The sequence below is a fragment of the Sciurus carolinensis genome, chromosome 11 (genome assembly GCF_902686445.1).
Source record: "Sciurus carolinensis chromosome 11, mSciCar1.2, whole genome shotgun sequence".
In the NCBI taxonomy this organism is placed as follows: domain Eukaryota; kingdom Metazoa; phylum Chordata; class Mammalia; order Rodentia; family Sciuridae; genus Sciurus; species Sciurus carolinensis.
The window spans coordinates 96,989,689-97,016,182 of record NC_062223.1 but is presented as its reverse complement, the minus strand read 5'-3'; the positions used below and the strand labels follow the sequence as shown (position 1 = coordinate 97,016,182).

Here is a 26,494-nt window from a genome sequence, read left to right as displayed (position 1 = left end):
AGTACCATTCCGAATGGTATGTAGATCATTCTCTTCTTTTCAACAGGGCTTGCCCTCAAGAGAGGCTGTTTTTTTTGTTTTTGTTTTTGTTTTTTGGTGCTGGGAATCAAACCCACAGCCTTGTGATTGCAAGGCGAGCACTTTACCGACTGAACTATCTCCCTAGCCCAAGAGAAGCTGTTTTACCAGAGCCTAACCTACTGGGGTTTTGTCAGAGCCTGACTGACTTAGGAAAAGGAGACTGCTCAGGGCGAGTTCCTTCCAGCCCTCTCCAGGGTGGAAAGTACAAACTTTAGCACCCTCTAAGCCGTCCTGTCTTCCCTAAGGAGGAAGTGGTACAGTACTTGTAAATGTCACATCCCATGGGCAGAGAGGTTCACTGAATGATTGGATTATAGGATTTAGCCACAGTACTGTAATCAGCTTTTTCCCTTTCCTGAACTTGCATCTTGCTACCTTGTCACTGAAAGACTATTTACCTTATGCCTTTCAGCAAAAAATTACAATGCATACTAAAAGGCAAAATTTATATGTAAGTATGAATAGCTATTATAAAAGTAATTATAAAATATCAAGGAAGAAAAGATCATATATATAATCTATAATAATAAAAATACAAAATATCCAGGAATGAAAAAAATTTGCAGAAACTTTATGAAGAAAATTTAAAATTCTGCTTAGCAACATAAAATGATAAATGAATGGAAAGACACCTTGTTTTTGCACGGAAAAACTCAGTATTGTTCAGATTTTAATTCTTGCATATTCTGTAAATAATGTGGTTAAAAGCATGACAAACTGACTCAAATTTGTAATAATAAAAGTTTGAAAACAATTCAAATGCCTTTCAGTGAGGGGATGGTTATATAAATTGTTGATATGTTTATAATTGAATAATGCAATCTGAAAAGAAGAGGTGGATTCCCATGTTTGGATATGAAAAGTTGTTCAAGGCAGGTTAAAAAACCAAAGATTACAACAATGGTAATAAGTTCCCATACTTTACCCCTTAGAGATTTAGAATTTTTTTTGTAGAGGTTTTTGCTGAAGAGGAAAGGAACTGGTATTTATAAGAATATACCAGTGCAGGAACTGTTAGATACTTAATAAGTTACCTGTGTATTTTGGGAACAGCTCGTGATTTTTTTATTTTTTTATTTTTATTTTTTAGTTGTTGAAGGACCTTTATTTAATTAATTTATTTGTATGTAGTGCCGAGAATCAAACATAGTGCCTCACACGTTAGGCAAGTGCTCTATCACTGAGCTACAATCCAGCCCCGACAGCTTGTGTTTTTAAAAATTAATAGACTATTATTTAAGAGCAGTTTTAATTTTACAGAAAAACTTACTGGAAAGGACATAGTGCTCACATTATTGGATACTTATACCTACCAGTTTCCCCTATTACTTACATCTCAATGGTGTGGAGCATTTGTTGTAATTGATGATTCAGTAATAATATATAATTATTATTATTGCTGTTATCATTTTGCAGTAGCTGGGGATTAAAGCTAGAGCCACTCTACCATGAGCTACATCCCCAGACCTTTATTCATTTCTTTTTTCTTATTTTTTATTGTAAACAAATGGGATACATGTTGTTTCTCTGTTTGTACACGGTGTAAAGGCATACCATTTGTGTAATCATAAATTTACATAGGGTAATGTTGTTTGATTCATTCTGTTATTTTTTCCCTTCCCCCCACCCCTCCCATACCTCTTTTCCCTCTATACAGTCCTTCCTTCCTCCATTCTTGCCCCCCTCCCTAACCCTACTCTAACCCTAACACTAACCCCTCCTACCCCCATTATGTGTCATCATCCACTTATTAGCGATTTCATTCGTCCTTTGGTTTATTGAGATTGACTTATCTCACTTAGCATGATATTCTCCAATTTCATCCATTTGCCTGCAGATGCCATAATTTTATCATGCTTTATGACTGAGTAATAGTCCATTGTATATATATGCCACAGTTTCTTTATCCATTCATCAATTGAAGGACATCTAGGTTAGTTCCACAATCTGGCTATTGTGAACTGAGCAGCTATGAACATTGATGTGGCTGTATCTCTGTATTATGGTGATTTTAAGTCCTTTGGGTATAGGCCAAGGAGTGGGATAGCTGGATCAAATGGTGGTTCCATTCCAAGCTTTCTGAGGAATCTCCACACTGCTTTCCAGAGTGGCTGCACTAATGTGCAACTCCACCAGCAATGTATGAGTGTGCCTTTGTCCCCACATCCTCTCCAACACCTGTTGTTGCTTGTATTCTTGATAATCGCCATTCTAATTGGGGGTGAGATGGAATCTTAGGGTGGTTTTGATTGCATTTCTCTTATTACTAGAGATGTTGAACATTTTTCCGTATGTTTGTTGATTGCTTGTAGATCTTCTTCTGTGAAGTGTCTATTCATTTCCTTAGCACATTTGTCGATTGAATTATTTGCATTCTTGGTGTAGAGTTTTTTGAGTTCTTTATAGATTCTGGAGATTAGCGCTCTATCTGAAGTATGACTGGCAAAGATTTTCTCCCACTCTGTAGGCTCTTTCTTTGCTTTGCTGATAGTTTCCTTTGCTGAGAGAAAGCTTTTTAGTTTGACTCTATCCCAGTTATTGATTCTTGCTTTTATTTCTTGGGCTAAGGGAGTCCTGTTGAGGAAGTCTGGTCCTAAGCCGACATGTTGAAGATCTGGACCTACTTTTTCTTCTATAATCTGCAGGGTCTCTGGTCTGATTCCGAGGTTCTTAATCCATTTTGAGTTTAGTTTCGTGCATGGTGAGAGATATGGGTTTAGTTTCATTCTGTTGCATATGGATTTCCAATTCTCCCAGCACCATTTGTTGAAGAGGCTATCTTTTCTCCATTGCATATTTTTGGCCCCTTTGTCTAGTGTGAGAAAATTGTATTTATTTGGGTTTGTGTCTGTGTCCTCTATTCTGTACCATTGATCTACCTTTCTATTTTGGTACCAATACCATGCCGTTTTTGTTACTATTGTTTTGTAATAGAGTTGAAGATCTGGTATTGCGATATTCCCTTCTTCACTCTTTCTGCTAAGGATTGCTTTAGCTATTCTGGGTTTCTTATTCTTCCAGATGAATTTCATAATTGCTTGCTCTATTTCTGTAAGGTACGTCATTGGGATTTTAATTGGAATTGCATTGAATCTGTATAGCACTTTAGGTAGTATGGCCATTTTGACAATATTAATTCTGCCTATCCAAGAACATGGGATATCTTTCCATCTTCTAAGGTTTTCTTTCATTTCTTTCTTTAGTGTTCTGTAGTTCTCATTGTAGAGGTCTTTCACCTCTTTTGTGAGATTGATTCCCAAGAATTTCATTTTTTTCGAGGCTATTGTGAATGGGGTAGTTTTCCTAATTTCTCTTTCTGAAGATTCATCACTTATGTATAAAAATGCATTGGATTTATGTGCATTGATCTTATATCCCGCTACTTTACTGAATTCACTTTATGAGTTCTAAAAGTTTTCTGGTGGAATTTCCTGGTTCCTCTAAGTATATAATCATATCATCAGCAAATAGGGATAGTTTGAGTTCTTCTTTTCCTATTCGTATCCGTTTAATTTCTTTGGACTGTCTAATTGCTCTGGCTAGAGTTTCAATGATGATATTGAATAGAAGTGGTGAAAGAGGGCATCCCTGCCTTGTTCCAGTTTTTAGGGGGAATGCTTTCAGTTTTTCACCATTTAGAATGATATTAGCCATGGGCTTAGCATAGGTGGCCTTTACAATGTTAAGGAATGTACTGACTATCCCTATTTTTTCTAGTGTTTTGAGCATGAAGGGGTGCTGTATTTTATCAAATGCTTTTTCTGCATCTATTGAAATAATCATGTGATTCTTGACTTTAAGTCTATTGATATGGTGAATGACATTTATTGATTTCCGAATGTTGAACCAACCTTGCATTCCTGGGATGAAACCCACTTGATCGTGGTGCACTATCTTTTAATATGTTTTTGTATGCGATTTGCTAAAATTTTGTTGAGAATTTTTGTGTCGATGTTCATTAAGGATATTGGTCTGAAATTTTCTTTCCTCGATGTGTCTCTCTCTGGTTTAGGTATCAGGGTAATATTGGCTTCATAGAATGAGTTTGGGAGGGTTCCCTCCTCTTCTATTTTATGTAATACTCTGAGAAGTATTGGAATGAGCTCTTCTTTAAAGGTTTTGTAGAACTTGGCTGAGAACCCATCTGGTCCTGGACTTTTCTTTGTTGGTAGGCTTTTGATGACTACTTCTGTTTCATTACTTCAAATTGGTGTATTTAAATTGTGTATGTCCTCCTCGTTCAGTTTAGGCAATTTATGTGTCTCTAGAAACCTGTTGATGTCTACGAAATTTTCTATTTTGTTGGAGTATAGATTTTCAAAATAGCTTCTAATTATGTTTTGTATTTCAATCGTGTCTGTTGTGATATTACCTTGTTTATTCCGAATTTTAGTGATTTGGGTTTTCTCTCGTCTTCTCTTTGTTAGTGTGGCTAAAGGTTTTTCAATTTTATTTATTTTTTCAAAGAACCAACTATTTATTTTGTCAATTTTTTGTATTGTTTCTTTTGTTTCAATTTTGTTGATTTCAGCTCTCAGTTTAACTATTTCCTGTCTTCTACTACTTTTGATGCTGGTCTGTTCTTCTTTTTCTAGGGCTTTGAGCTGTAGTGTTAGTCATTTATTTGATGAGTTTTACTTCTTTTATTAAATGTGCTCCATGAAATAAATTTTTCTCTAAGTACTGCTTTCATAGTGTCCAAGAGATTTTGATATGATGTTTCTTTGTTCTCATTTACCTCTAAGAATTTTTTAAGTTCCTTCCTAATATCTTCTGTTATCCATTCATCATATAATGGCATATTGTTTAATCTCCAGTTGTTGGAGTAGTTTCTGTTTTTTACTCTTTCATTTATTTCTAACTTCAATCCATTAGGATCTCTTATAGAATACAAGGTCGTGTCTCTATCTTCTTGTATTTGCTAACATTAGCTTTGTGGCATAATATGTGGTCTATTTTAGAGAAGGATCCATGTGCTCCTGAGAAGAAAGTGTATTCGCTCTTGGTTGGATGGTATATTCTATAAATGTCTGTTAATTCTAAATTATTGATTGTGTTATTGAGATCTATGGTTTCTTTGTTCAATTTTTGTTTGGAAGATCTGTCCAGTGGTGAGAGAGGCGTGTTAAAATCACCTAGTATTATTGTGTTATGGTCTATTTGGTTTCTGAAATTGAGAAGGATTTGTTTGACATACATGGATGAGCCACTGTTTGGGGCATAGATGTTTATGATTGTTATGTCTTGCTGATTTATGCTTCTCTTAAGCAGTATGTAATGTCCTTCTTTATCCCTTCTGACTAGTTTTGGCTTGAAGTCCACATTATCTGAAATGAGGATGGATACTCCAGCTTTTTTGCTGAGTCCATGTGCATGGTATGTTTTTCCCCATCCTTTCACCTTTAGTCTATGGGTATCTTTTTCTATGAGGTGAGTCTCTTGCAGGCAACATATTGTTGGATCTTTTTTTTAATCCAGTCTTCCAGTCTGTGTCTTTTGATTGATGAATTCAGGCCATTAACATTCAGGGTTATTATTGAGATATGATTTGTATTCCTGGTCATTTGGTTCATTTTAAAAATTTTATTTATTTATTTATTTATTTTTGACACGACTTGGTTCCTCCTTTATTTGACAGTTCCTTTAGGATAATTCATCCCTTTGCTGATTTGCTTCTTTGTTTTTCATCTCTTCCTCAGGAATATTTTGCTGAGAATGTTCTGTAATACTTACTTTCTTTTTGTAAATTCTTTTAGCTTTTGTTTATCATGGAAGGATTTTATTTCATCGTCAAATTTGAAGGTAAGTTTTGCTGGGTATAAGATTCTTGGTTGGCATCCATTTTCTTTCAGAGCTTGAAAAATGTTGTTCCAGGCCCTTCTAGCTTTTAGTATGTGGATTGAAAAATCTGCTGATATTCTTATTGGTTCCCCCCTGAATGTAATTTGATTCTTTTCTCTCACAGCCTTTAAAATTCTGTCTTTATTTTGTATGTTCGGTATTTTCATTATAATATGCCTTGGTGTGGGTCTGTTGTAATTTTGTGTATTTGGAGTCCTATAAGCCTCTTGAACTTGATTTTCCATTTCATTCTTCAGATTTGGGAAATTTTCTGATATTATTTCATTGAATAGATTGTTCATTCCTTTGGTTGTTTCTCTAAGCCTTCCTCAATCCCAATAATTCTCAAATTTGGCCTTTTCATGTTATCCCATAGTTCTTGGAGATTCTGTTCATGATTTCTTACCATGTTTTCTGTTTGTTCAACTTTGTTTTCAAGGTTAAATATTTTGTCTTCATTATCTGAGGTTCTGTCTTCCAGGTGTTCTATCCTATTGGTTATGCTTTCTATGGAGTTCTTAATTTTGCTTATTGTTTCCTTCATTTCAAGGATTTCTGTTTTTTTTTCAATATCTCTAACTCTTTATTGAAATGATCTTTTGCTTCCTGTATTTGCTCTTTTAACTGTCGATTGGTGCTATCATTCAATGCCTGCATTTGCTCTTTCATCTCAACATTCAATGCCTGCATTTGCTCTTTCATCTCATTGTTTGCTTCCTAATCATTTTAATTATATACATTCTGAACTCCCTTTCTGTCATTTCTTTTGCCATGCTGTCATTGGATTTTATTGACGTAACATCTAGATTTGTTTGGGGCATTTTCTTCCCTTGTTTTCTCATATTGTTCAGGTATCAATGGACCACTAAGATATTGCAGATTTCCTCTATTGACTTATAATGTCCCTGAAGATTTCTAATTTATCCCCTGTTAGCCTTCAGTAGCCTGAAGTCTTGGAGGAAATTGATAATGTGGTGCTCCACAAGGAAGCTGCCTCTCTAGGGGTGGTGGCCTTCAGGTGGGGTATATTCCCTGCTAGTGGGCAGAGGTGCCTCCACTTGTTGACCAATGGTCATCCAAAGGGGAACTAGGCTGCGGGCTGAGGCAAGGCCTGTTTGTGCCTGTGTCTCTGGTTTTACGTCCTTGTGGGAAAACCTCACCCGGCAGGGAAGACTCACCCGGTGGGGAGGTCTCGCTGGTCAGTTCCCCTCCTAGAGGTTCCCCTCAATCTACAACTACCGCCTGGGCTGGGCTGCCTTCCTCTGCAACGTTCCCAGGTGCCCGGACCTACGTCCTGGGCCTAGGAGCCTCACCCTTCGCAGGCGAGTCTCCTTAGGCTGCCTCTCCTCAGAGAATCTGCCCGCAGTCCTGGAACCTTTGCTCCGCCCCTAAGCATGTCTTTGTGCGGCTCTTCCACCAAGAAGCCTCCTAGGTCCTGGGACCCTGCTCTGCACCTAATCGCCTGGCTATGTGGCCCCTCCTCTGAGTAGCCACCTGGAGCCCCGAATAGTCGCTCCGAGTCCCAGTGATCCGCCGCACACGTCTTCCTCCAGACAGCCGCCCGGTGTTCCGGTCCGGTCACTAGGAGTCCAAGCAACTCACTGCGTGCCTTCCCCTCCCGCCAACCGCCCGTAGCCCTGGGCAGTCACTCCAAGTCCAAGTGACCTGCCCCGTTCCTTCTCCTCCTCTGGGTAGTCCCCCAGGTGTTCAGGAGCGGTCGCTCTGAGTCCAAGCAACCCACCGCACGCCTCCTCTGGGCAGCCACACGGAGCTCTTGTTCGGCCGCTCCAAGACCAAGCGACCCACCGCGCTCCTCCTCCGGGCAGCCCACCGGTGTTCAGGAGTGGTCGCTTTGAGTCCAAACAACTCACCACTCGCTTCCTCTTCTGAGGAGCTGCCCGGATCTCTGATGCAGTCGCTCCGAGTCCAAGCGACCCGCCATGCTCCTCCTCCTCCTCCTCCTCTGGGCAGGCCCCGATGTTCAGGAGCCATCGCTCTGAGTCCAAACAGCTCTCTGCACAGCTCCTCCTCTGGCTACCTCCTGTAGCTCTGGTGCAGTCACTCCGAGTCCAAGCGACCCGCTGCGCTCCTCCTCCTCCTCCTCCGGGCAGCTCCCCTGGTGTTCAGGAGGAGTGGTTGCTCTGAGTCCAAACAGCTCGCTGCGCAGCTCCTCCTCTGGGCAGCCGCCCGAAGCCCCAGTGGTTGCTCCGAGTCCAAGCGCTGTGCTGAGCGGCCTCCTCTACGATGCTCCCAGTTGTCCGAGTTCACTGCTCCAGCGGGGGGAGGGGTGTCTCGTTGGGCAACTCTACTTCCCAAAGTTCCCTGCGTTCCGGGAGTACCGCCCCATCCGGGACGCCTCCCCAACGGGACAGACTCACCCGGCTACTTTGAGTTGGTCCCAAGTCTCTCAGTATCTCCTCTTTTGAATCCTGCGTCCTGGAGCAACATGAAATGCAGCCACCCTCTAGTCTGCCATCTTGAAAACCCCCTTCTTATTTCTTTTTTGAGACAGGGTTTCACTATGTTGCCTATGCTGGCCTCAAATTTGGGATCCTCCTGCCTCATCCTCCCAAATAACTGGCATTATATGTGTGCCACCATGCTGGGCTGATTGACTATTATTAATTTAAGTCCATAATTTGTGATAGGGTTTTATCTTGTGCTATGTATTGTTCTGACAAAAGTATAATGACTTTTATCCACCATTGCTGTATTATTTAGTATAGTTTCAGTGCCCTAAAATTTTTTCTTGCCTGTCCTATTCATCACCAGCTTCTTCCCTTGAGCTCCTAGAAATCACTGATCTTTTTTGGTCCTCATACTTTTGCTGTTTCCAGAACATCCTGTAGTTGGAATCAATCAGTATGCACTTTTTCCAGATTGGTTTCTTTCACTTTAGGCAACTCAATATGTCATGTACCACATAGTAACATCTCAGTCAATAATGGACTGTATATATCATGGTTGTCCTGAATGAGCTGAAAAATTTCTATTGTCTTGTGAACTTGTAGCCATCTTAGTATTACAGCACAACACGATTCTTTGTGTGTGGTAATGGTGCAAACAAACCTATTGTGACACCAGTTGTATAAAGTATAGCACATAAAGATATGTATCATATACAGTATTTGATAATTACAATACAAACTGTTATTAGTTACATGTTACTGTATTTTACTCTTTATTGTTATTTTAGAGTATATTCCTTCTAATGCATTTTTAAAAAAGAGTTCACTATAAAACAACCTCAAGCAGATTCTTCAGGAATATTGCAGAAGGCAGCATTTCTATGATAAGAGATGACAGCACCATGCATGTTATTATCTCTGAAGACCTTCCAGTGGAACAAGATGTAGAGGTGGAAGACTGTGATATTAATGATCCTTGCCCTGTGTAAGCCTAGGCAAAAGTGTGTTTGTGTTTTAGTTTTCAACAACATTTAAAAAGTTAAAAAAAAGTAAATAATTTTAAAAATGGAAAGAAAAAGTATAAAATAAGGATGTAAAGAAAAATATTTTCATACAGTTATATGTGAGTTTTAAACTAAGGGCTATCATAAGATTGGAAATTTTTAAAAGTTTATAATTATAGCAAGCAAATGTTAGTTTATTGAAAAAAGAACGATTTTTCAATAAATTTAGTGCAGCCTAAGTGTATAGTGTTGATGAAGGCTGTAGTAGTGAATAGTATCACCCTGGGCTCTCACATTTACTCATCGTTCACCCACTGACTTGCACAGAACAATTCTTCCTGTAGCTACATTTGTGGCAAGTGTTCTATACTGGTCTACCATTTAAAAATATCTTTTGTACCAAACTTTACTGTACTTTTCCTACATTTAGATATGGTTAGAGACACAAATGCCATTATGTTAGAGTTGTCTACAGTATTAAGTACAGTAACATGCTGTAGAGATTTGAAGCCTGTGAGAAATAGGCTATACAAATAGCCCGGGAATGTAGTAGGCTCTATCAGCTAGGTTTGTGATAATACACTCTGTGATGTTTGCACAGTGACAAAATTGCCTAATGATCCATATCTCAGAGCACATTCTTGTTGTTAATCAATGCATAACTGTCCTTTTAAGGTGCACCATATCTTTTCCTCGCTCCATATCTTACTTAGTATTACTAAATTATGTTTCATTGTATGGATGTATCACAGTTTGTTTATTTATTCACCTACTGAAGTTGTTTTAAACTTTTGGCAGGAATGAGCCATTTTTAACTTATTCTCAGATTAAATTTTAAACTTTTTCTGGATATTTGGTGCTTTAGTTTCCTAGGGCTGCTGTAACAAACTAGCTTAAAACAACATAAATTTATTGTCTTACAGTTCCAGAGGCTAGGAATCTGAGATCAGGATATTGACAGGGTTGGTTTCTGCCAACCAAGAGGACTTGAAGGACAGTCTGTTCCATGTCTTTTTCCTGGCTCAAGGTGAAGCCAACAGTGTTGACATTCTTAGGTTAGTAGATGCATCGTCAGTCCCTGCTTCTGTCTTTACATGGCATTCCCCCTGTCTTCACATTGCTGTCTTCTGGCAAGAACAGAATTTGGGATGCATCCTATGACCTCATGGTCCACCAGTATGAGCTCATCTTAACTAAGTATATCTGCAGTGATAATGTTTCCAAATAAGGTTACATTCTAAGGTACTGACACTTAGGTCTTCCAACATATCTGTATTGGAGGGCACAAACTCATAGCATAAAGTGCTGCTTTCTAGACTATGTCTTTAAATACTCATCCATTTTTGTTGTTGTTATTGAATCATTAATGGTGATGTAATGTTGTCCAGTTCTTGGTAATTGCGGTCTCATCTGAAATCTAAATTGCTCTTGCCTGTGTTATAAAAAGAAAGGGCTTCCCAGCTGCTGGAATTTGGATGTATTTTCAAATGTGTAACCAATAAAATATAACCCAGAAGCCAGTCTGTGGCTCTACCCTGTTAAGATTTTTGTTTGTGTGGTTCATTTGCTCACTTTGTGGTTTGTCAGTCAAGTTGTATAAAAAATAGAATAAAATAAAATGGATGTAAACAGTTTTTTTAAATTTATTTTTATTGTAAACAAATGGGATACATCTTGTTTCTCTGTACATGAAGTGGAGGCATACCATTTGTGTAATCATACATTTACCTAGGGTAATAGTTTTTGATTCATTCTGTTATTTTTTTCCTTCCCCCCCACCCCTCATTTCCCTCTATACAGTCCCTCCTTCCTCCATTCTTGCCCCCCTCCCACCCCCATTATGTGTCATCATCCACTTATCAGAAAGATCATATGTTCTTTGGTTTTTTGAGATTGGCTTATCTCACTTAGCGTGATATTCTCCAATTTCATCCATTTGCCTGTAAATGCCATAATTTTATTAATCTTTATGGCTGAGTAATATTTTAGTGGAATTATCCAACTTTTTCTTCTCAATTTAACACATAAAATATGGATGATAGTTTGCTGCTTTCACAGACTTAATTTTTTTCCTTTTAGATGATTATTATTTGGTGCCTTGCCAATTTCAGACAATTCTTTCCTGTTTTTCTACAATCTAACTATTCCACGTGAAAACTAACTCATAATATTGCCAGTTTTGAGATCAAGATTTCGGATTTCTCTTATAGTAATTTGTGTGTGTGTGTGTGTGTGTGTGTGTGTGTATGTGTGTGTGTGTGTAAGAGGGAGAGAAGTGCAAAAGTGAGAGAGAGGTAGGGAGAGAAGTAGAAAGTTAAAGTGATAGGGAATATTACTGAGCAGTTTGAAAATAATTTGATAGGATGGCATGGAAGAAAATCAGTGTTGAGAGAGCAAAACTAAGCGAAATTTTAAAAAATGGTACATTTGAATCTTGTGATATAACTTTTTTTGAACTAAAGATACTTTCATGTGAATGCTGAAACACTTTATAAATCAGTTTGGCATTGATCTCTTCATTCCCCAAATCCCTTTAAGGAAGGCCAGTCCCTGGTTTTTGAGTTGCCCCTCTTGTTTTGACCTCCCTTTGTCTCTTCATTGAGTCTTCCTTTCTCTCTTCTTCCATTACTGATATCTGAGATAAAATTCAATTTAAGTAAAAATCAAGTATTCATATAATTGCATCTGTTTTGTTTTATAAGCTTAGCATCAAATTTGATTACTTTTTCTAATATAGTGTATTCCTTTTTTATTTTAGCTACCACAGAGTAATCTAGGACTTTGCTATGTCTCTCCTAGATCATTTAACCTTTATCATATTAAGTTCTATGCATCTCCTTGACCATGCCATCTGCCTTTATCAGAGGCCTGTGGTGATTTTCTTTACATGACTGGTCAAGTCTGAAATTCTTACCCCTTCCCTAGTATTTTATTATAAAAATTCCTAAGTACACAACAAAGTTTACAAGGAATTCATTAACTCCACCATCCAAATCCTGCCCCACATCTTACTGTTTTGTTTTTTTATCTCATACCCACCATCTGTATGTTCTGCTATCCATCTATTCATTGACTTGCTTTTTGATACATTTCAAAGTAAATTGCAGATATTATTATACTCAAAACTAAATACTTCTACATCCAAATTATAGTTAAACAGTATATATAGTTTATCTTTTGCTGTAAAATTTATGTCAGAAGAAGTACTAAAACCTTGACATACATTCTGTGCCTTTAGAATAATGCATGCATATGTGTACATTGACCCTTATAGAACTTGCCAGTATCACAGCTGTATCCTTCAGACTCCTTTCTCAGTTTGCATTGCTATTCTTACCCCATAGCAACTATCGTTCTGAGTTTTCTTCCTCCTCTGTAGGTTACTTTTGTTTGTTGTAGAATTTCATGTAAATGGACTTATACAGTGTGGACTTTTTTGCTGAAGACTTTAGTAAATTTCATTTTTTTTACCCTATTTATTGAAACCCTTCACTAGAATACCCTAAACTTTCACTCCATTTTTATTTCTCAAACTTCTTTATTCTCTGAGGCAAACATTACAGTTATTCTGTTAATTTTCCCAAGTTGTGTCAGATTCTTGGAATATTTCTGCATTTTCCTTTCTATAATCTTTTATATGTACAACATTTTTTCAGTGTACTGTGTGCAATTTATATCTGTTGATGTAATTCAACAAGATATAAATGTGTTGATTTCATAATTAGAAGAAATTTTTGGCAGATTTTGATAATTGGTCTGAATTATTATTTGGCAACACAAAGTACATTTTATATGCTAATGCTGATATAAATTCTTTAAATGTATCAACACAGTTTTTATAATAACCCTGTTGTTAGGTACTATAATTGCCATTTAATAGATATAGAAAGTGAGGCATAGAGAAGTTGAATGCTTTGCCTAAGAATACCTATTATGTGACACAGTTAGGATGTGAACCCAGGAAGTTTGTATTTCTTTGACATATTGCAAGCTTTTATTATCTTTTTTTTTCTTTGTAAGTAATTGTCACGGGTTGGCCTGCCTTCCCTCCTTTCCTTCTTTCCCTTCTTTTATAACTACATAAAAGACTATGTCAAAGACTGGTAATTAGATAGCATTTTAAAAAGGTGAACTTTAAAGATGATTCTTTCTTGAGTTTTAGAATATGACATATTAAAAATATATTATTGATATGTACATTGTATTCTGATTCTTATGTGTTACATTAAAATTATAAGAAAAATTGTTGAAGTCTTGAAAGAATGAATTTGGATTATGAGTTTGATGAACAGAAGTAAATTTATTCTTGTAGTTCTTAGCTATCGGCATTGCATTATAAGTTATTGTGAGAATTGGATTGCATTATTAGTTATTATGAGCATTGGATTATAAAAGTAATATCTTAACACATTTGTCTAATCCTCCCTAAGCACTTGTCATAAACTAAGGAATAACTTGGTCATGAAGAAGCAGATTATATTTGTATTGCCTAGTAAAGAGGCCACTACAACTGTAATATCTAGTACCTGAATTCTATCTAGTATGATAAAAAAAAAGGAAAAGATAGTAAAATGTCTCATTAATACTTTAAAAAATAACTTTTACATGTTGAAATAATTTTTTGAAATATTGGATTAAAGAATATATATTATTAAAATCAATTTTGCCCATTTTTATTTTTGTAATGTAACTACCAGTTAATTAAAATTTGTGTATGTGCCTTATGTTGTATTTGTTGGGTATTAAAGGTGTCTAAGTAGGGTATCTCTTCTCTAGGAATCTGATAGGGAAGAAGACCAATTAGAATGGTACTTAGAATGGTAATTAGAAGGCAATTAGAATGGTATGGAAGTGAGATAGGAGCTCAGGCATAGGAAATATACGGGTGAGTTCTGAAGGTTATACAGCAGTAACTTTTTTTTCTTTTTACCTTCTTTTGAGGTCTTCTAGTCAAATTTTTGGATGGAAGGAAATAAATGACAAAAGCAGATAAGCATTTAAAAATGTTTTTTTGACATGTTTTTTTCTCAAGAGTGTTGGTTCTCAGTATAATGAAACAAATTAAGGTTGAAGAAGGATGTCTGAATTTGGTCCCAGAGGCCACCATTCTTTGTCTTCTCCTTGCTGCCTTGTACAAGCAAATGAATAGTAGTACCATTTGGTAGTTGGGACACACATCAGTTTTAGGTCTATTAAGTTCATGTTTTCTGTAGTACATCCAGTTGAAGGTTAATATTAGGTGATTGAATGTGTGGAACTACTATAGCCTAAAAAACTCTGGGCTGGCAATATAGATGTAGGTTAATTTAAGTCATAGGTAGGTATTAAGGATTGAGTAACAGGAATAGAGTCTAGGGCAAACCCCTGAGACCAAGCAAGGTGAGGAAAAGGAGAATAAAAGCCACTGACAGAGAATGCTCAGAGAGGGAGCAGTTCAGCCAAGGTATCTTTCAAGAAGCAGTAAGTATAGACAAATGTGTTTCTTTTTCTTTTTTCCTTTTAAATTTATACTTTTATTGTAAGATAATTACAGATTAACGTATAATAGTAAGAAATTACACAGATTCAGTTTATCTTTTACCTGATTAGTTTCCCTGATGATAATATCTTGCAAAACTATAATCTAATATTACAACCAGGATATGGATGTAGAGATGGTCAAAATGTTGAACAATTTGATCACCACAGGGATTGCTCCTGTTGTTATAGTATAGCCAAGGTCACTTCTCTCTTGGTCTCCCTTCTTGTCCTTAACCCCTGGCATCTTCTCTGTGTGTGTGTGTGTGTGTGAGAGAGAGAGAGAGAGAGAGAGAGAGAGAGAGTGTGTGTCTGTGTGTGTGTGTGTATTTCTTTAATAAGGATGTTTTTGGGGAGAAATCTGGTTTCCTGGATAGGATTCGATTAGGTGGCAAAACTAGATTGCAGGAAGCTGAAGAATTAATGGGAGGTGAAGAACAGAAACAGTGTTTATTAGTAAAAGAGATGGGGGATGGGGAAGATTTTGGTAGCTATTATAGGATATAGTTAGCACATGACAACTTGGTGTGTAGGTATATTTACTTGGTTGTGACTTCCATAACTGTTTCTGTATTTTCATTCTTGGAATACAATGTGGCATCCCTTCACAAAGGAGCTACCTGGTAACAGTTGTTATCAGGATTTTAATTTAACTTTTTTTTTAATTCAACAAGATTCATTATCAACATTATCTCCAGATTGTCTACTTTACTAAATCTATATAAGGGCTTAATTTTGCTCAAGTTTAAATGTGATGTGGACCTTCAGCATGGCATAATGGAAAGGGAATGAACTTTGTAATTGAAATTAACACTTTGGCATTTTAGGTATGTGGTCTTGAACAAATCAACTACCACTTTGGTTTTTTTCCCTCCTTACCTATCAAAAGAGAATATAATACCTCCTTTGTTGTTGGGCCCTTGTAAGATTCACTATGAAACATGTTAAGTTTTTTATGTTCAAATACAACTTCCCATGTTATATATGCCAACTCTGCAGTTTTTATAATTTGATTTAAAGTTGTAATTGTGATATGGTGTTATAAATTTAAGAACAAGCATATTTACTTGAAACTTGAATGAAAAATTAGCCTTTGAATTTAAAAAAGTGTTTCTTTTCTTGTTCCTCCCTCCCCTACCATCCAGGTCCTGAGGGAGTCTAACAAATTAGCAGAAATGGAAGAACCACCCTTGCTTCCAGGAGAAAATATTAAAGACATGGGTCTGTAATGGTATTTTTTGTTTAATTTCCTTCTCCTGTCTGACTGCAGACTATTCAGTACCCTCTGCATGCGGAGAATAAACTAGTAGCACTTATTCCCTGCAGACTGCCAACCTATAGTGTGTGCTGCAAGCCTCAGATGGTAGTGTTCATGTTTGGGCTACTGGAAAATAGGAAAATGAATTTTATCTGGTTTCATCTCTGGTTTGTTTTATTTTCTTTGAGTGCAGGTGGATTTATTTTTAACTGTTGCTCAATTTCATGAAGAGAAATTTCATTATTTTGAATTACTACATTAACATTGGGTTGTGTAGATGAAAACATTGACTTGTCACTCTATCCAAGTAGTGTTTCTTAAAACACATTCTCTCATGTTTACCTCCTTTATAGTGTTTTTTTTTTTTTTCTCTGAATAAAGTCAGGTCAATTTTTGGATAAAAATACTTCATCTGCATTGCAAAATAAGCCATTTGTCTGAAGGTGCCTTTCTCTGTACTGCTTAATGTGTATAATATGAACTGGAAACTCAAAATGAGCATCTAAACTGTATTTTTATCCCCAAGCGCTAGCTTTATTTTGATAATTTACATAATACTCAGAGATTTTTGAGAAAGAAAATAATATTAACAGATCAAAATAAAATTCTTTTTAGCCAAAGTGGATCAAGTAGATGATAGTTTCATTTTATTATCAATAATATTTTTAAAGGATTTAATGAATGTTTCATTTGCCCTGGCTAGGTGTCATTTTCTTGTGTACAGATAAGCCAAAGAAAGAAACTACCCTCTAAATGGGTGGTTAACTACTAAATTTAGGTTTTTAGCCCTAGCACGGATTTTGTCCCTTCTTGCTCTTAACATGATTGAATAACCTCCTCAGTCTTTTTTCCCTTCTCAGCATCGTGTATACACTAAGCTCTTAATCTGTTGAATGAGGTACTAAGTTATCATTGAATGTTACATAAGAACAATAGTTTTTGTCTGCTTGCTATCTCATTTAGTCATTCTCAGATTAATGGTCTTAGGATATTAGCCCCATTTGGTGGATGAGGTTCACAAAGGAAAGCACAGGAGGATTGCCTCAATAATAAAATTTTATCTAGCACTGTGACAGTTTCTTTTTTCCTATTCCAAGTCTAATGTCTATGCTCCCTCCCCTGAAATATGTGGACTTAACAAAATATTTTCAAGTTACAATTCAAGTTTCTTTCATTGATTTTTCTTCATTTAATATCAATACTAAGACTTGAGCCATTTCTCTTTTCCCACTTATATACTCTATTCTGTTGATTATATTCAAATTAATGATCTCTCATGTCATGTATTGGTTGATGATTACTAAATTTATATTTCCAGTGTGAGACTCCATCCTCATGGATGCCTAAAAAATGCCCAACTTAGATTCAGACCTTGTATCTACTATAGGAATCTTATACCCAGCATATCTAAAACTAAAATCATCACCCTTAACTCCAGACTTACTCTTTTCTTGCATTCTCTCAGTTGACATCATTACCAACTGTTCATTCACTGAAGTCAGAAATCTGGTTGTCATCCTTGACTATTCTTTTCTTCTTAACATCAAACTAGTTATCAGATCAGGAGGAGTCAATTGCAAAGACTTTCTTGAATTTATCTTGTCTTCATTTTCAGAAGCCCTTGTTATATTTATTTACATTGCATTTCAGGAACTTATGAGAGACTTCAAATGGAAATAGCATATGCAACTTTTATTTATTTTTGAAATGCTGGGGATCAAACCTAGAGCCTAATGCATGCTAGTCAAGCACTCTATCATTCTACCCAACACCTCAGGTGGAAATATTATATAAAAAAAGATCTAGGCTTGAGGTACATATTTAGGAATCATCAGCACATAGGTATTGGTTGAAAGTAGGAGGAGGAAAATAACCCAGAGACTGTATGGAGTGAGAAAAGGACCAAGAACATAACTTTGGTGATCACTAACACTGTAGTTATATGGGAGAAGAGTAATGACAGAGGGAAATTGAAGAGTGGACAGAATATGATATTCTTTTTTTGTGGGGGTTGGGTACTGGGAATTGAACTTGGGTATTCTACCTCTAAGCTATATCCCCAGTCCTTTTTATTTTTAATTTTGAGACAAGACCCCCACTAAGTTGCCTGGGGCCTTGCTAAGTTGTTGAGGATGACCTCAAACTTGTGATCCTCTTGCCTCAGCTTCCCGAGTTGCTGGGATTACAAGTGTGCTGTCACCATGCTGGGCAAGTAGGTAGAATATGATTCAAGACAGTTGGTGCGAGCCAGACTAGACAGTTACCTTTGTCAGAACATGTTCTTTATTTTCCTCACTTATGTAGCTTGGATCAGTTTTTTTTTTTTTTTTATCACTATCTTATTCATCTAAAGGATACCTGCCAGTAGGAAAAATTCCCTTGCCTATGTTCTTGAATACTTTCATGATCCTGTGCCTGAATGGATTTTTCCCATCTGTGTATACTTGAGTGTGTTTTTGTTTCTTTCTATATAGACTGAATGCTTTAATGCATTACATTTCTTTGTATATATTATCATTCTCATAGATGTGTATTCTCAAGGTCATTTTGATATTCCTCACAGAAACTATTAGTATTCTTACACTCTGATATTAGTGCAAATTTGAGAAGATCAGTAAATCTAAGATCTTTTGGTAATAGCAGGCAGTATGTTATTGCAAAATTTATAATACCAAACATAAATATATCTTAAAATCATCTATATAGACCTGATTATTGTGCAAAAAATTAAATGTAATAGGAAAAGAGTCTAATGTAAGGGCAACTTGCATATTTTCATCAAAACAAGACCTTGGGTTTTAAATTGGTTTACTATGAATACATGGTTTACATAAAAAAATAGTTAAAGCAGTTTAAGAACATCAAAGAATGCCTTAGGAAATGACTCTCAGAATATTGTGGGCTGGCCACATCAGGAATAGAGATATTCCCAGACTGCAGTAATTCACACTTTAATAGAGAAGGCAGATGTTAAACAGACTATGCTAAGTTAGTAACTGGGTTTTGCCCTGAGGGTGCCTGATGTTGTGAACAGAGGTTTGAGTTTTTAGTCAAGGGAACTGAATTCAAGTTTTAAAGAAAACAGTTACTAGTTTTGAAACATTCATCTTTAAAACTCGAAGAGATAACAATTACTAGTTTTGAAACATTGGGCAATTTATTTCACTTTTCTGAGACCTGATATTTTCATCTAAAAATTGTAGCTAACTGTATTCCAGTATTTAAGGATTAAGGTTAAATGAAGTACTGAGGTGAAAAGTACTTTATGAACTAAAATGCTAGGTCACCAGTGGTATTTATTATTGTCATTTGCACTGGTAAGGATCCTAGTCATACAATCTTCCTTCTGCTTCATGAAAACCGAGAGCATCTTTTCTATTCAGAGTAACTTAGCCCGAGCAAACAGATGAAAGCAGGGACTGATGATGGCAGTAGTAACAAAGGTCCAAACCCTTGTGGTTGTATAGTACTTTGAATTTTAGAAGCACTTTCATGTATATTATCTCAGTGATTTTAGAGTTAAAGGGAAGGAGGCCAAAAGCTTTAGAACAAGATGGCCATATCCTGTGGTGGGTTATAGGAAAATAAGACCCATTTTTTTCTTGTGCTAGTTAGAAAACTAGTTCTAGAAGGAATCCAGAAATACTTCTAGTAACATTGTATAAACCCTTCTTAGTTGAAGTGAAAATTCATAAGGATAAAAAAAATGTGTGCAAAGCAAGTCTGTGTATCTTTATATAATGAAGGTTTAATTTAATTTTAAAACCTTTCCCCTAAATGAAATACTTTGGAAATACTGTTTAAAAATTTATCTCATACTTGAGCCTTCCTAGGGAATCATTTTGAAGGTTAGAAATGATTGTTGAAAAATCATTCCCAATTCAAATTCCATACAAAATTCTTCAAAGTGATGAAAAAGAAGCAAAGTCAGGAAGTTGGAGTATCTTATTAAACATATTTCATGACCCTAAGCATTTCCAGAAGCCCCTTGAAAGGTTCTTAAAAAGTTGTGGCTCCAAAAAATTGTACCTTACTTTCTTGGAATGATAAAGAAATTGCTTTATGTGCTGATTTACTACAATAATGGCATAGCAATTATTTGTATTTTAAGATTTTAAAAAAACCCTCATATTGGTCATTTTGACCCCTCTGCCATTTTAAATAATATTTTCAACTTGTGGTTTCTGAGTTTCCTGCTTAATCAATTAATGCATGCTTTAAAAAGTAAAATGTCATATACATTCATTGTTTATTTCTTATTAAAACATTGCTCATGATCATTTCTCTACTAAGTTGGACGTCATTTGATTGGTCGGGAATATATCCCCTTACAATATTAAATTGTTTTGTGTACCTTTCTTTTCACCTACAGTATCTACCCCAGGAATATAATCAGATCAGTAATTTCTGATAATTCTATTATTTGGGTATTACATTTTTAGAGATATATTGACAAACTGGCCAGACCAGGAAGACCAAGAGATGAGTAAAGTGATCTAGAACCTGAGAAGATAAATGCTTACAGTGCTTCCGTACATTATATGTTATTGCCATCATTACCAGTACTCCTCTGCCCTGCTACTCCAGTCATCACATCTGATTTATTTCGCAGACATAGCAGGAATCTCTGTTTTCTTCTGTTTTGTCTCAGTGGAAGAGATACACTTCCACCTCTTCAGACCTTCCCTTTTATTCTACATTCTTCCCCCAGATTAATGAAGGATTAGAAGCTTGGATTAGGTTTTTCAGGTCTGTTGGAATCATTGATTATATGGTTTGTAGGCATAAATCACAATAATTTTGGGAGATGAGGAAGTTGTTTTTAATAGCATACAATGTAAATTGAATGTTTTGCTTTTCAGCCAAAGATGTAACTTACATCTGTCCATTTACTGGTGCTGTACGAGGAACTCTGACTGTCACGAATTACAGGTTATATTTCAAAAGTATGGAACGGGTAAGACTCGTTGGATTTGATTTTTGTATTTATGTGTGTGTGTTGTTTGCAGCCAGATTTGTTTACTTGTGATCATTTTTAATTAAAGAATTTCTGAATGAAATTTCTTTCTTCTTTTTTTCTTCTTTTGGTACTGGGGATACAGAACCCTAGTGCCTTGACATGCTAGGCAAGTACTCTACCACTGAGCTTCATTTCCTATCCTCTGATTAAGATTTCTATCTTTAACTATAACTGTGCTTAGTTTTATTTTTTCTTTCTTTTAGGACCCACCATTTGTTTTAGATGCTTCTCTTGGTGTTATAAGTAGAGTAGAAAAAATTGGTGGTGCTTCTAGTCGAGGTGAAAATTCATATGGACTGGAAACTGTGTGCAAGGTAAATTTTATAACTTGTACAACTTTATTTGGATTAAAAAGTTTTCTGCTAAATAGAACCTGTACTTGGAAACTGGTTTTCAGAATACCAAATGGATCTTTTACTAGAAATATCTTTCTAGTAAAAGAAAACATTTACATTTACCACTAAGTAATACCATGTTCCACTTCCCAGGTGATTTTTGTTGTACTTATTATAGCCCAATTAGCATCCAAGCACATTTCAATTTCAGATCACATTATTCCTTTATTTATTATTATTATTTTTTGCTGTTCTACCAGTGCTTTAAGTAAAAGAAACAGCACATATATAAATTAAAATACTTTCTTGTGATAATTGTCAAGGTTTTGTGAATCTTGTATTACATACTTAGTAATTATTTTCATGTTTTTCATTATAGTCAGAAGGGCTCTGTGAGTGTAATAGCTGTCAGCCATGTCTCAAGCATATTGTTTCTTGATCACTTTTCTGTAGTCAAGTAGTAAATAGAACATAGAAGAGAATATGAAACAGACTGACTTTAAAATCGTCATTTTCAATATATTCTTTTCTATGGAATCAAGACCATTACAGATAAACATACTTATTTATAGGGCTCCTGCTGTGATTGATACTTTCTGAGAACTCTTGTAGCTATCAGAATGATTCTGAGTATCTTTATTAATTATAAAGATATTTACTGAGGGAAAATAAGACCTCATAAGATCTCAATTTTAGTTCCTACATATGGATATTTTGAAATACAGTAAATTTAGCATTCTGATTTTGGGCCAGATTTGTAATACACTTTTTAAAAAAATTGTTTTTAGTTGTAGATGGATACAGTAACTTATTTTGTGTGTGTGTGTGTGTGTGTGTGTGTGTGTGTGTGTGTAATTGTGTTTTAATGTGGTGCTGAGAATTGAATCCAGTGCCTCACATGTGCTAGGTAAGCGCTCTACCACTGAGCCACAACCCCAGCTCCGATAACAGTGTTTTATTTGCTTCTGCTTTGTGGGTGGAATAGTATGTTGTGTTCCCATGTTTGGTATTACATTATGAGATATAATAAAGGTATTTTGAATCCTGCTTAGGTTATAACATTTAAATCAAATGGATAGTCTTAAAGATATTCTTAATCTCTATTTTCTAAGTGCTCTTAAGATATCAATAAAACAGAACATGAATATCTGAATTCAGCCTAAGCATAGAAAATTAGAGTATACATAATGGAAGACAGTCCTGGTCTTTAGATAAAACTATAGAGCCTGGATAATATCAGCCAAACTATTCAGAATTCTCCTGCCAGTAGGTGGAACTTGACTTTCCAATGGACAGAAGATCTTTGGCAGTTTGGTTCTCTTAGTCTAAGAGGAGGGGATTTATCAAGAGAAGTTCAAATGAAAATGAATTTTGGGAAGAGATAGTAAAGTAGGAAAATGATCTCCAGATACCATGGAAAGTAACAAGAGTTAATTAGGTTTAAACAGGGAAGTTCATGACAGGAAATAGGCATTCACAGGGAAGGACATATGTTGCCAGTGTGCCCTACTCATGATATTAAGCTTCAGATGCAGTATCTGTAATTTCCAGCCCTTATATCAATTTCTGCCTCTTATTGGCCAATGTTGAGTTCACAAGTCCAGAAGCATAGCCAAATTTTCTGCCCTCTGAATTCTGCCTTGTTTTAGAATGTCTTGTGTTTCTTATTTCTCTCAATGAACCATTATACATTTGCCTGCTTCCAGAAGCTACTGTATATTTTTCTATCCCATAGTCACAGATCTTATCATTTTACAAGGTAGTTCCACATCAACTTATTTTCATTAAATAAAAAGTGAACAGTGATTAATTTGTATCCAAAATATTTTCTAGGATATTAGGAATTTACGATTTGCTCATAAACCTGAGGGGCGAACAAGAAGATCCATATTTGAGAATCTAATGAAATATGCATTTCCTGTCTCTAATAACCTGGTAAAATATTTCTTATTTTTGGAAATATTATTATTATAATTACTGGTATAAGTAAACTTGATTAGGCTATCTAGAATTTCTGCATTTATATCCCTGCTTTGACATTTAACCAGATATATAGTTTAAGTTAATCTAATCTCTTGAGCCAATTTCTTTAGATATGAAACAAGGAAGCTGTACTAGCTCATTTCCAAGGTCATTCCAGCATGAACATTCTATAATTATATGATCTTTCTATCCAGGATATTTCCATGATGAAAAGCTGTAATTGAACTTCATTAGGATTTGAAATTTCAAATTCGTAGGACTTGAAATGTTTTCAGTTGGGAGCTCCAGTTAAGATTAGCAATTTGGGAGGGAAGCAGGGTGAATAATGAGCTTTTACTACATGCCATTGGGAAGTTTTGTGACAGTGTTAGGTGTCCTCATTTATGTAATATTATTTTACTTCCACAGTAGCCCTATTTTTCCCTGTTTTAGAGATGAAACCAGGATCAATTATGCATTTGACTCAAAGACATAGCTAATAGAGAATAGACTTTGGAATCAACACTGGTTCTCTGACTCCATTTTCAACTTTTTTTTTTAACATTATAGTTGTTTCTATCATTATGTCTATAAAAATGATAAATTGAAAGCCAAAAAATAAAAACCTTATTCTGTGTGGTTTAGAAAATATAGCATAAACTTAATAGTTGATTAACTAATTCTATCAGAAAATGCCTTTTTAAAAAATGTAATGTTTTTATTATTTTTAGAAATAAACCTACAAAAAGCTACCAAATATATTTGAAGGAGATGTGATAGTAATTTAGCATTTGGTAAATTTTGTGTGTGGGTCTATGTGCTTTCTATACTTTAAAAAATATGTAAAAAAAATACATTTTCAAATATAAAACAAAAACCAAAACAATAATAGAAAGTGCTGATACAAAATATTCTTGAAGATATGTAAATGAAAACTTTGAGTATAAGGATGTATTCTATTCATTACCTTCTTAAATAGCTCTTTAACTCTGCTTACTATTTTGTAGCCTCTTTTTGCTTTTGAATATAAAGAAGTATTCCCTGAAAATGGGTGGAAGCTATATGATCCTCTTTTAGAGTATAGAAGGCAGGTATGTACTACTGTTTGTTTTAGGTTTAGTATTCTATATTCTTTTTTTTTTACAAAGAAAACTTCAGGGGTAGAAGTAAACAACTTTTTAGAATTTTGGTTTGTTTTTGTTGTTACATGAAGGTTAATCCTGATTGTTTGGCTTCCTTTCGTTTTCTTTGAACTCTACTTTCCAGGATATGCCAGTGATTTTTTATTTATCTTTCCTTTTGTAAGAGGTTTCAAGTATTAGTTTATTTAAAAATGTCTAATAGTTGTAAAGATAAAAATAAATATAAATTTTAATTTTCTTATCTACCATCTTGCATTATTCTTTTAAATTTTCCTTTTGGGCATGCTATGATTTAATTCCGAAAACATTTCTTAATAATTCTACTCCTTATAATTTAGCTCCATATACAGTTTTGAAAATTTTATATCTTCACAGAGAACACAGTGTACTCTCTCTTTTGTTGTGTCAAAGGACAACATTGATTTATTATGGTCAGTGACCATAGTAAGAATAACCCCTCTACATTTTGGCATTAACGTATGATATTTTTATATTATTTTATATGCAGATCAAACTTTAACTGCTATTTGGTAACCTTCTCAAGTATTTACTGTCCTACTTTGATTCAGTTTAGTTTGATAAGTATTTACTAATGCCTGCTTGCCCCTTTACTATTTACTTTCTAGTTCTTCACCAGTATTAGCAGCTTTTGAAGGAAACATCTATTATTTCCTTGAAATTTTTCATACTCCAGTGGGAAGGCACTACAGTTATTTTGTCATGTTGTATCCTTAGGATGTAGCAGTGCTTGGCATGTTGTACATAGTATCTCTTGAATAAATAAATGAATGAATGAACCTTAGGAGAGTATTCTGCTTATAGTATGTGCTCTGTAAATATTTGTTAAGTAAAAAATTGTTTTATTAACTAAATCATGTGGCACGCGCATGTGTCCATGCATGCGCGTGCGTGCATAGACACACACACACACACACACACACACACACACACACACAAATATACGTACACATATAGATACCAGAGATACCAGGCTTTTCTTAGATATTTTGTAAATATTAGTTAATTTCATCTTTATAATTAGTTACCAATATTATCTACATAGCATGTGAGTGAACTGAGGCACAGAACATTGAGTAATCTGCCCAAAGCAACACAACTAATAAGTGTGGAAACCAGGATTTGAATTCAGGAAATCTAACTCCAGACCTATGTTCCTTACCATTATCCTTTGTGTCCATTTTTAAAAATCAGTTTTTTAAAAATTGGATTTCTGCTGCTAAGAGACTATTACTTCTTGTAGAGCAAAATCATCCAGAGTAGCTATAATGAAGATTTCACCTCTTACTGAGAAATGTATTTGTATTAATCAGATAATTGGAAGAATACAGTTTTAAAATTGACTCTAATTGTAACTGAGGACCATATTTACATTTAGGTATGACTAAGGGAGCATCTGCAGTTAGTTCCTTTCCTTGACTGACACAGACTTGCATTTTACTATATTTAGTAGTGACTTAACATTAAAATTTTGGTACAAAAATGAACACAGAGCCTTACATTAGAATATCTCATCCCAAAAGCATGACCACCATAGTCAGACTGCTATTCTAGTAGTTTCAGAGATGGATAATGGAAATATGAGAGTTTGAAAAGAATGGCTACTATTCTGGTTTCTTTTAATATTTCAGTTAATAATTTGTGTTATATTTTATTTCATGTGTAGGGAATTCCAAATGAAAGCTGGAGAATAACAAAGATAAATGAACGATATGAGCTTTGTGATACATACCCTGCCCTGTTGGTTGTACCAGCAAATATTCCTGATGAAGAATTAAAGAGAGTGGCATCCTTTAGGTCAAGGGGCCGCATCCCAGTAAGTATGATGCTTTGATGAGAGTGCAAAAGTTTCAGTAATCTGCTCCATGCTGAGATTAATGAATTGGAGAATTGGGTTCAGAATAAATA

At 35.3% G+C, this 26,494-nt stretch overlaps 1 protein-coding gene across 3 annotated transcripts in view; it reads left to right on the top strand.

Annotated features, from left to right (window-relative positions):
* Positions 1-26,494, top strand: part of Mtmr2 (myotubularin related protein 2) — a 109,570-nt gene that overhangs the window by 56,432 nt on the left and 26,644 nt on the right. For 2 of the 3 annotated variants that reach the window (XM_047516733.1, XM_047516734.1), the window contains 6 exons: positions 15,997-16,072; positions 20,972-21,066; positions 21,333-21,443; positions 23,298-23,399; positions 24,434-24,517; positions 26,253-26,402. In XM_047516733.1, the coding sequence (XP_047372689.1) occupies positions 15,997-16,072; positions 20,972-21,066; positions 21,333-21,443; positions 23,298-23,399; positions 24,434-24,517; positions 26,253-26,402 (618 nt within the window). Of the gene's footprint in view, positions 1-15,996; positions 16,083-20,971; positions 21,067-21,332; positions 21,444-23,297; positions 23,400-24,433; positions 24,518-26,252; positions 26,403-26,494 lie in introns of all 3 variants that reach the window. The other variant, XM_047516736.1, reaches the window with a different exon arrangement.